Below are 10,770 nucleotides of genomic sequence, written 5' to 3'. Positions count from 1 at the left end.
AGAGGGAGCTCTTCTTAATATTTTGACACCAAAATCATGTCGATACACCTTACCGACTGCGAGTAAAGCCACCCACGCTTTAACTTGACAGACTGTAATAGATGGAATGCATGTAAATTTATTATGAGTATAATTTGGAACTTAAATGTCTTACATATATTTTAAGACAAAAAACCAAAGCAATACCTAATTTTGCTTGAACACTGTTTTATGAAAAGTAAATTTTGGCACTTTTGACCCCGGCCTACCCTAATAAAGGTATGACTTAACAGTTTATCACGTCTGAAATTTGGTGTTAGGTTGAAACGGTGATATTCGTAAATGGACGACAGTGAATGTGCATGTGCGGAATTCGATTATGAACCCATAATACTTCTGAGAGTATTATGGACCTATTATTGTACTGCGCACAAAAAAATTCGCTGTTGCTCCTTCTGTTTTGCAAATGGCTACTTTCAGAACTGAAAAGACGCTCATAAAACGCGTAAATCAAACAAACATAAAGCCTGTTTTAGAGTGTTAAACCCACGGCCGTAAATTATTTTAGGCAAGTTTTGAACTAGTTTGTCACCTCTTTTCAAATAGTTTGTTTTACGGAAAAAGTAGAAGCCCTTAAAATACTAAATACTGTAAAATAGGAAGTAAAAAAATGTTGAATACATGCGAGAAATACCAAAAAAGTAAAAGGAATTACAACAAAAACACGAAAAAGACAACAGTTTGGATATTTAATCTGAATAGTCAAAAAGGGAAGTAGGAGCAAAGAGAAAAAAGAAAACAAAAATAATATTAAAAGGGTCCTCGTGGTACTTACGAGACCGTATGGGAGGCAATCTCGTGACCGGAGGCGTACAGGTTTTGGACCTGGCTGTAGTCAGTCCATTCGTGGGACACGTAGAAGGTCGCAGAGATGGGACAGCCATTAGGGTTCTTTCTTCCCTTCTCAAACAGATCCGCATAAAGACCCTTGTTAAGGTCATTCACGGAATCGTCGAAGGTCAGGAGCACGATTTGCGGTATCTCCTCCGGCAAGTATTCTCCTGTTTCAGTTTCAAGGGACGTAGGATGCGGGCGGGATTTATTGTACGTAGCGTGATGCAGTTTTGTTTTTGTTTTGATCATCATTTTTTCAATGTTATGTATGAGAATTTATCAAATAATTTATAACGTAGACGAGTGGAGTATGAAGCATGATAATGTAATTTTATGATTGATTGTGTACAATGTTTCGTTGTGAGGTATGGTATGAGAAAGAGGGTTGGGAGAAAAGAAGAAAAGAGTTCTTGTTAGTAGGCAGAATTAGTCCTCAGAAAAGTGCTCCATTAAGGAAAAGGACAAATAGTTAAAATTGTGAAATAATTGCACCAGGAGCAACTTTTTTTTATTTATTTTTTTTATCTTTCTCTTTTGAATTACTTTCTTTTTTAATCGTGCAGTATCCTTTTCCTCAATGAAGGTTATACTTTTTATGAAAGATGCCGACCTTCAGGAAAGAAAATTTGTATTATTTATTGACTTGGAAAATGATTCTTTACTTTCCTAAGGGGCGGGGTTCAATTAATATTTTCCCAAAGAAGAAACCGAATGCGAAGATAGAGAAATCCGGGACAAACGAAAGCAATAGCTCTTATTTGGGACTTATTGATGATACGCGTGAATCCCGGTAGCACCCATGGCAAGAACTTGATGACTCGCGATACTATCAACGGCTAAGAAATCACACTCCCAAACAATTGAAACCACTTTTCGTTTTACGTAATATTTTTAAACAATTACAAACCAGTTCCAAACAGATAAAAATGTACTAATTTAGAAAATTTCGAAGTTTAGTACTGATTTGTCTCATATCGAGTACTTTATTGGTCTCTGGTTCAAGTTTTTCTCGATTAACTTTAAAAAGTAGTGATTTCGGGTTGATTTCAAATAGTTAATGAAGTTTTTGAACTAGTTTGGAGTTTTTTTTTGCAAGTGTTAAAAGTAATTCGAAACTTTTTTAAACGTTATTATCCCTTTTCTAAAGTGTTTTTCTCCTTTCTTTATTCATCTTAGCCGTAGATAATGACAGAAGCTTAAGAACAAAAATTCTGCTTAAGCATAAAAGCTCCCACAATAACCGGAACTTACGAGACTGTGTGGGACGCCAACTCGTGGCCATCAGCGTAAAGATTTTGCACTTGGCTATAATCGGTCCACTCGTGTGAAACGTAGAATGTGGCCGAAATCGGGCAACCGTTAGGATTTTTTCGGCCTTTCTCAAATAGATCGATGTACAATTGCTTATTAAGATCGTTTACAGCGTCGTCGAAAGTTATAAGTACAATCTGCGGCGTCTCTTTCGCCGGAATGCCATCTATGATCAAGATCCAATCTCTTAACATTTTTGTATTTAAAGTATATGCTTCTAATTAGGCTTTTTTTTGTTTTCAGTTAAGGGAGAGTAAATATAACAGTGAAAGATTCTTTTTTGCTCAGGAAGGTAGAAACAGAATTTTCTTAGCAGCGTAACTTCCTCGTTGAAGATTTCTTCCTTGGTCATGGGAATTGTTTAGTGTGACAATATACGCACGTTCATTGCGAGCAATTACGGGCACGGACGAAGGCCGCTGAAGCTTTGCGAAAGGGTACGCAAAGAGGCGGAGTTATTAAGGTGCACACGTATCTGTTTCACTTTCGAACGTACCGAGTAATGAGTATGTAACGTTAGAATCGGAGAAAGTCTCGGCGGCTGCTAAATCGATCGTCAAAATCAACATTCGGAACGCGAACGCTTGCGTCACACGTCTCCGTTAATCAGCCATGCTCAACGAGTACGCCGCGAGTCGTTGTCTGTCGATTCGAAAATTGCTTCCTAATGTCGACCTAAACGGGTCCTTGACCCGGAATCCGATATTAGCTAAATCATGTTTTGAAATTTAAAAAAGTGTACACAAGATTTTCTAAACTAATATTAAAATCGTAAATTCAAAGTCTTATCTCTCTTTTTTCGCGATTTGGTAGGTAGAAAAAAGTTGCGAGGTGGATTCCAAAGTTTAGCTGATTGCAAAACGCTATCCTGTTTTTACAGGTGCCATCTGAACTTAATTTTATGGAAACTAATGCTAAAATTTAAATTTTGTTAAAGTTAAAAGCAAATAGATTGATGAAATAAATAGACAGAATAAATTACTCTTAATAAATTCTTCTCTAGTCCGTAGAGAATTGCAAGTAAATAAACTTTCATCTCAACTAACAGACTTATTTAAAAATTTGTCGGGTGTCAGCAAGTTTGAAGAAAAATTAAGTCGAGATTAATTAAGCTGATTGAATCATTCTTTTCTCATCCTTCAACAGTTCAATCAGTAAATCCAGTTTTTGCCTCGAGAGTCTCGTAATGGATTTAATTAAAATTTAATTTATTTGCAATTAGAGCCTGCCTTATAATTTGTTGAAAGTAAATCATGATCATTTAAAACATCGTGGCAACTAAATTATAGTTCCGAGTTGAGTGAATTTTCCGATAATAATAATGCTATTTTCTATTATTTAATATATAATTAATACAAGGTTTTTGGAACTTAATCGGTTACGCGAGATAGATTGATAATTATTTAGGCTGGATTATTTTGCTCAAGAATAATTTACCTGGGATATCGGCTCCACCACAGGCACAATCCGGAATCAAGCAAACGTCCTTCCTGCATCGGGCGGCAGGCTTGTCGACTTGAGGAGTTGGGTAAATGGGTGCTGGCCTTACTGGTGGGTATCTGTAGATATCAATGAATTCCTGGGCTTTTGATACGATTTCTGTAGAGGGCTTCAATGTTGGTCGAGAGCGTCTTAAAAATACGAATAATCCATTATCAAAGTTGTCTACAATGAATAGAAAACATTTAAATATTGTACTCATCAATCTAAGTGATAATCTAGGCTTTTAAAGTTAAAAATAAATAGCGTTCATAAATATGAAAAGTTTATTATTCCTTCCATTTAAGGAAATTACGTTGCAATAAAAAAAACAAGGCTTAATCTCGATTTTATCATTTTTTTCCGATCAAAATTACAAAGCGAATGTGCTTGATCAGCTGTTCGCGATCCGCCATCTTCTTTCGCACAGCTGATCTAAATTCCGCAATCTAATTTTGAAAATAAGATCGTTCAGTAAGAAGAATATAAAACAAATAAAATAAAAACATAATAAAATAGACACACTCATTACAACCAGAAAAAAAAATTTAACTCTGTTCATAAAAAATGAGACTTCCCCGATAATGTAGACACAATTATAGTATATTGTTTTATAAGTCATGATAAACGATTGTTCAGTCTAAATTGACGGTTAATGCCTTACAAATGACACAGTTAAATGTAAATTGACTCTTTTTTAGTGAATAAATTACGACCTCGATTGGGCACGTAACTTTCGTAACCCATAAAATCACAAAATATTATCGTGACCGCATTTTCCCTTGACGAGTATAGCCGTATTTTTCTGTCAATTTTATGTCGTCGTATTCGTCGTTTTCTGAGATTTGTTATTACAGAGAATTTCACTTAATCGACGATAAACAACATCTGTCCTGAAAAACCGAACCACCGATACTTTTCAGGGACGTATTTGCAAATTAAAGATCCCGTTCAAAATCACATATTTCTTTTTAATCACTGTCAGAGTTTCAAATGTGAAGAATTAGGATTGAGATTATGTAAATATTGTTCCAAATAGTTAAAGGGGATATTTAAAATCGATTGAAATTGTTCTAAATTACTTAAAAGGGTAAAAAAAACTCATTAATATTAGTGCAAAGTAAATGACCATTGCTTAAGATAATTTAAAATTATTTGGGATTGAAATTTAATTGGCTGTTTTTTTCTATTCTATTTTCAAAATTATTGTGAACAAAATTGATACTTACGGTGGCGCTGTACCGCGGTTTACTTGTGGTCGACCCCGGCTGTAAAACAAATCAATGGTCATTAATGACGCAAATTATGCAACTTATTATTAATCTATTAGAAAGTGCATTGATTGTTTTATTAGTCGATATAAGGAATTGTAGATTATTATATAGTCGATAAATCTATGTTTCGATTCTTTAAAATTTCAACATATCGATTAGTCGTTAAATAAAAGTATCATCTGCTTGAATAATTGAAATATCGACAAATAAACTAATAGATTAGTCGATATTTCCCTTAATCAAAATTTTTCGATTTTTGGCTGTGATTATTGAAGAAGTCAAGTGACTTTAGTATTATCTGACAGAAAATTTAAAAAGTGTAGGACGTTGCAACGTAGAAAATATTTTCGATGGGCCTCATTCTCAGAAACTTATTTTTAATTATTTTCAACTAACAATGCGAAATGTACTTCAGCTTTTCAAATTTTCTACGTTACTGACTTGTAAAGTGCGGAGAAGAAAATATGAGATGGCGAGAAAATGTTTTTTACGGATCATTCGAATACCATCTGTGGTGTAAAAAATCTGCGTATGATTTACAACACTTTTTTAGCGCTTAAAGTGTGATGATAATAATTATCTTAGACTTGACTTACAAAACAATAAACCGTAGTGTGAAAATCGATAAAAGCTGCTATTTTGATTATAGGAGATACTTAGTTAATTTATTAACAAGTGTAATTCAGCTTGAGGAAATCTCTTCTTCGTAAGGATAACTTTACTCTCTAATCAAACGTTAAGTTTAATGTATTTGATTCACATGTTAATGTGAAAAATCAATAAAACGGCAGACTGTTTTTAATTTTTGCATTTTCGTCAACAGTTAAATATAGATTGCGATTTTGAATGTTACCAATGCTGCCACCAATCCTCTATTACATTAATGTATTCTGTAATTACTTTTCAGTATTCTTTAATTAATAGACATACCTGGGAGCACTGGCGGAATATTGTCGAACGGTGGTTGGGGTTGGTTGAGTCGTAGTGGTCAAGGAAATGTAAGAGTCCACAATTGAGTTGGGCGTTGTTATGTGAACCGGATGGCTAAGAACGTTAGTCCTACGTAAAAATACTCAACAGTTTAAATCAAATCAATTTTACTTTCAGAGAGCATCTGTGCTATGGAGAAAATATTAATTCTACAAAACTCTAAATTAAAACTTCCTTTCTTAAAAATCGTATTAAAGAAAAAAATTTGGAAGCAGGTCAAGTCAAAACTCAGATCCAATTCTGCCATTTTAAATGATGTTCAACCGAAGTGAGATTAAATGAACATAACCTTTCTTAGTCTCGGCTGTTTCTACCTGTGATTCTTGGAATTTAAATTCAACATCGTGGTAACTTACGTAAGCAGAATTTTCATCTTGGAAATGCTCATCTCTACTAAAAGATTAATTAGCAATAAATTCGCGCTTCTTCGGTATACAGACAGAATTTGCCGCGAGATAAATATATCTGTGGTTTTATTAACTCTATTATGACACATAAACTCATAAGAAGAAAGAGGCGTTGCACTTTTCGTCTGATGAAATTTCACCTTTTTCTTTGTTTTGCGCAAGCGCATTGTATGTCCGAAGTTTTTGAAATTTAGATCTAGTTATTCGGCAGGGTGAATTTGGGACATATGTAATTAGAATTTTATACAATTTCTTTAATTCTGAATTTAATCAAGCTATCCTCTAGATGGGAAAATAAAAACTCTGTTGTTTTGACAATTAGGCATTGCAAAATAAATATCATCATTTTTTGCCTGGAGCGTTTGGAAAAAGATAGCGAAAATCTTCACTGCTTTCCTCAAGAGTTCATTTGAAGTTGTAATTTTCGAAAATGGTTAAAATTTAATATTTTTCCGCTTGTTGATTGCTTTTTGTTGAAATGAAAGTTTACCATAAGTTTTGGGTTTTAATAAATCACCTTAAATTTGCGGTAAACCTGCTATACTCTGTTCAGCGAGAGAATGATCGACGGGAACGACGAATTTTCGTCCAGTTCGCGCAAACTGTCATAAAGGCGTGACTTAGAGATTTTAAATCTTCGGAAACCTTGCTGTGAAGGGCCTGAGTTTTATGTATCTGACCTCTCTTTTTCCCAAACGTCATCATTCTAAGATTTATAGCCGTAGAAAAAACTTCTAATGCCTGTTTAATATGTGTTAAGCACACCCTTTACGGGGTTTACTCCACCTTTTTCTGAAAAAACTGCGCGCTGTCGATCATTCTCTCACTGACCAGAGTATAGACATTTTTTGCGATTTCGAGTAGTTTTAGAATTAAAATTTGAGATAAAATATGTTACAATAATTTAATTGAGGAAAATTTTAATTTTACCTGATAGACTGTTGGTTGTCAGTGATTCGGAACTTGTTTTTATTGAGGTGAGCCTGAAATCAGAAGATACAAGTAAATGACACGGTGTACTGGATTCTGAAGGTAGTTGTAGAAGTCATTTGTAAAAGAGGCGATTAAGGCACACCTGATTGTCGTAAATGTCGTAATCCTGGACTGTGACGTCTTGATTCAGGTTGTACTTGTCAGCTTCGTTCACGGTGACCTTCTTCGGCTTCTGATGATACTGCTTCGAGTTCGACGACACGTCGGTTATCCTCACGCTCTGGTGTTGTACCGGCATTGTGTGGTTAACCGTGTACTGATTGTAATCTGAGAGAGAAAACATGAAACTTTTACTTTCATGATACCTTGAACTAGGAGTAAATTTAGGATTATATTATCACAATGAAAAGTATAGAAATATTTTATTTAGTGCAAATTTAATGATTTCGTTAACATTATATTTATTTCCAAAATATTTCTGGCATAACAAAATAATTTTCGTACTCAAAAGCGTAACCGGTACATAAGACACTTCGGGTAAATATTGCAGGTACATACCAAAAATTCAAATTTTCGAAATTAATTCAGATAACTGAGGATATTTAAGATATACAAAAGTGTTTTAAATAATTAAAAATATTTGTGGCATTGAGAAGTTATTTTACACATTTGCAAGTACGCGAAGCTAATTAGATTACTCGAAACTAGTCCAAATACTTAATAATATGTCAGGTATTTGAATGCATTTAGATATACTATAACAATTGGATCCTAGGACCGTCTACATACGTATTCAAGAGTATTTCAGTTAGGTGAAAATCAAGGACAAGGGAACACATTTTCCCACAAATTTTGATGATGAAAAGATATTAGGTATTCAAAAGTACTGAAGAGACTTTAATACAGAGGATATAGAAGGCACTTAAAATAATTCATGTACTGAAATGTACTGTGTCTGATACTGTAAATATCTGAAAAAATTCTCTTGGTACCTGAAATTCCTTTTATACTACACATAAAAACTTGAATATTTGAACTATTTTCTCCATCGACTTATAAACTGCAATAAAATAAAAGTGCGAAAAGAAAACTATTATTTTTAATGTTTTTCTAGTTTAGATCTTTATTGCTGAGTTTTTATCTAGTTAAATAGCAATTAGATGTTCATTATTCCTTTTTCTTTCCGAAATGCACTGCTACTTTACGATTTGTTTTACTTCGAACGAAACAAGATTCAAAATACATTTCATTCTAATCTTGACAAAATCTAAAGTCCTTATCTATTTCGTGGATAATTTTGCTCCGTCATATTTCATCGTCATTCTTACGAAAAAGCAAAACTAACTAAAAAAAGTTTTGATCCACTTAATTAGTCACTTTCGATTGTGAATTGAATTTGTTTACAAATTCTTTTGTATAAATACGTTAAAAAATTAAAGAACTTAAAAAAAGATCATACACTACAGTCCCACTATAGAAGCCGTTTCGGGGGTACTCTTTATCTCATTCGTAAAATATCGGAACTCGCCAACCATAAACAATCAGGGCCGTTAGAATAATTTCTGTTGGAGCTTCAGCGTAAAAAATATTTTTGTTGTATTTTTGCCATTTTGGTTTTATGATGACATAATGAACGTGAAATTGTTTGTGATAGAAAATCAAACTTCATAAAATTAGTGATTTTTAAGTATGTACGTACATATGTCAGGGTGGCCATTTTAAACGAAGAAGAAAAATTCCCGTTCATTCCCCGTGTCTATCTTGATTCACCAAATTTTTTTAGTCAATAAAATAAAAAAAAATCTAACTCTAAGGCTAAATATTTTTTCATTTGAAGTAATAAAAAACAAAATAAAAATAAAAGTATTTAAATTGGAACTTTTGAATTTTAAACTGTATTTTAAACTATATTCGAATGCTCAATAATTTACACGTGTAAAATGGAAACAAGCATTCTTTCCAATTAAACAAGTTTAAATGAAATGCAAATCAACTGCAAATGTAGAATTTTTAACTTTTATAAATTATAGAGTTCAAAGATTCAGATTCAATTCCAAAAATATAGACCCACGTTATCATTTTAAATGCTCTAAATTAAATAATCAATCAATCAACTTTAAAATTTTATATTTTCAGGCATTTTAAGCTGGAAACATTGAACATTAACAAATTAAATTTTGTTTTAACTGAACACTTTGTTAATTAGAAGTTAAATTATTTTCATTTCCAAAAGTTAAAACATCCTTGGAAAGCTTTAAAATTGTATTGAAAATCTTGAGAAAACGAGAGGTTGTTTTAAATTTTTTCCAATTTTAAATTATTGTTGAAGTTTTTTCAGAACTTATACATATTTTAAAAAGTAATAAATGGTAAAAGATAAATTTTTTTATCAAATATTTTCCGCTTCAAATGCTTTTAATTTTTTTTTTCTAAATTAAAAGATTTTTGAATTACGCATTGCAAAGTGAAGGGTATCACAATTGAAAAAGATGACAATTTAACTAATTATTTTAAAAGCTGCTAAAATCGAACTTGGACATATTTTTCTTTTAAAGATTTGTAAATTTTCCGGTCAAAAAATAGATTCTGCAAAATAGAATGCTTTGAGGCATACACTCCTGCGTTATTGTGAAGTTGCTCCGCTGACCTAGCAGCCTCACTCTCTCGCCCTCTTGGACCATCTTGTCCTCTATAACGGGAACTTTTATTTCGGGACCACAGTGTAATTAATTTTCTACTTGTTACTCACCATCATCCTTGTAAATGGAAACATCATCGTCGTAAATTGTGTAAAAAGGATAGCTTTGGTCAGGATCATTGTAGTAGCTTTTCGAGAAAGGAGCTGGAACTGGAGCGGCTGTCGAAGCTGTCGTTTTTGCCACTCTTGGAGATTCAGATGGAGCACTCCTAGGAAAAAAATTGAAAGGTTTTTTATACGTCAATTCATTAATACCGAAAAGAAAATTCATCGTGTAAACTGACCTATAGTGACTCTCCGTTTGACCTCTGGAGTTTACAATGCTATCTTTCTCTCGTTCCTGCGATAAAAAAATTGTATTTACAATTTGATTATTAATTCGATTGAAAATTAACGTGAAAGTGTTTCCGATGTTAAAATATTCCAAATACTACTGATTTTTTAGGTCAAATATTTTAGGTACTTTTCATATCAATTTAAGCATATCATTATTTAACAAACTTTCAGTACTTTGTTAAATGATTTCAAGCGCGAGAAATTATTTTAGATAATGAGCTTCATTTATTTATTTTTTGGCACATCATGTACCTATATATCTCAGGCAGAATAAAAAGAAAAAATACCTAAGGCACTTGAATATTCTAGACACCTATACAAATACTCCAGGAATCTACATGTAAGTGATGCAGGTGCCTACAGTGATTCAGATACGAGGGTAGTTCAATAAGTCCTTAGAATGAAGTATAAAAACAATTTTTTTTGGGTAATTTTTTTTTTATTTTTCAACATAATCTCCTTGGAGCTC

At 32.9% G+C, this 10,770-nt stretch overlaps 1 protein-coding gene across 1 annotated transcript in view; it reads right to left on the bottom strand.

Annotated features, from left to right (window-relative positions):
- Positions 1-10,770, bottom strand: part of LOC117178918 — a 28,725-nt gene that overhangs the window by 8,403 nt on the left and 9,552 nt on the right. Inside the window, exons 4-11 of the mRNA XM_033370471.1 lie at positions 10,250-10,305; positions 10,017-10,174; positions 7,410-7,594; positions 7,265-7,317; positions 5,868-5,996; positions 4,893-4,931; positions 3,622-3,815; positions 2,125-2,350 (exon numbers count right to left, since the gene is read on the bottom strand). Coding sequence (XP_033226362.1) covers positions 2,125-2,350; positions 3,622-3,815; positions 4,893-4,931; positions 5,868-5,996; positions 7,265-7,317; positions 7,410-7,594; positions 10,017-10,174; positions 10,250-10,305 — 1,040 coding nt within the window. The remainder of the gene's footprint in view (positions 1-2,124; positions 2,351-3,621; positions 3,816-4,892; positions 4,932-5,867; positions 5,997-7,264; positions 7,318-7,409; positions 7,595-10,016; positions 10,175-10,249; positions 10,306-10,770) is intronic.

Source organism: Belonocnema kinseyi, chromosome 1, assembly GCF_010883055.1.
Source record: "Belonocnema kinseyi isolate 2016_QV_RU_SX_M_011 chromosome 1, B_treatae_v1, whole genome shotgun sequence".
In the NCBI taxonomy this organism is placed as follows: Eukaryota; Metazoa; Arthropoda; class Insecta; order Hymenoptera; family Cynipidae; genus Belonocnema; species Belonocnema kinseyi.
The sequence above is the reverse complement of the archived record's forward strand: the minus strand, read 5'-3'. Positions and strand labels throughout refer to the sequence as shown.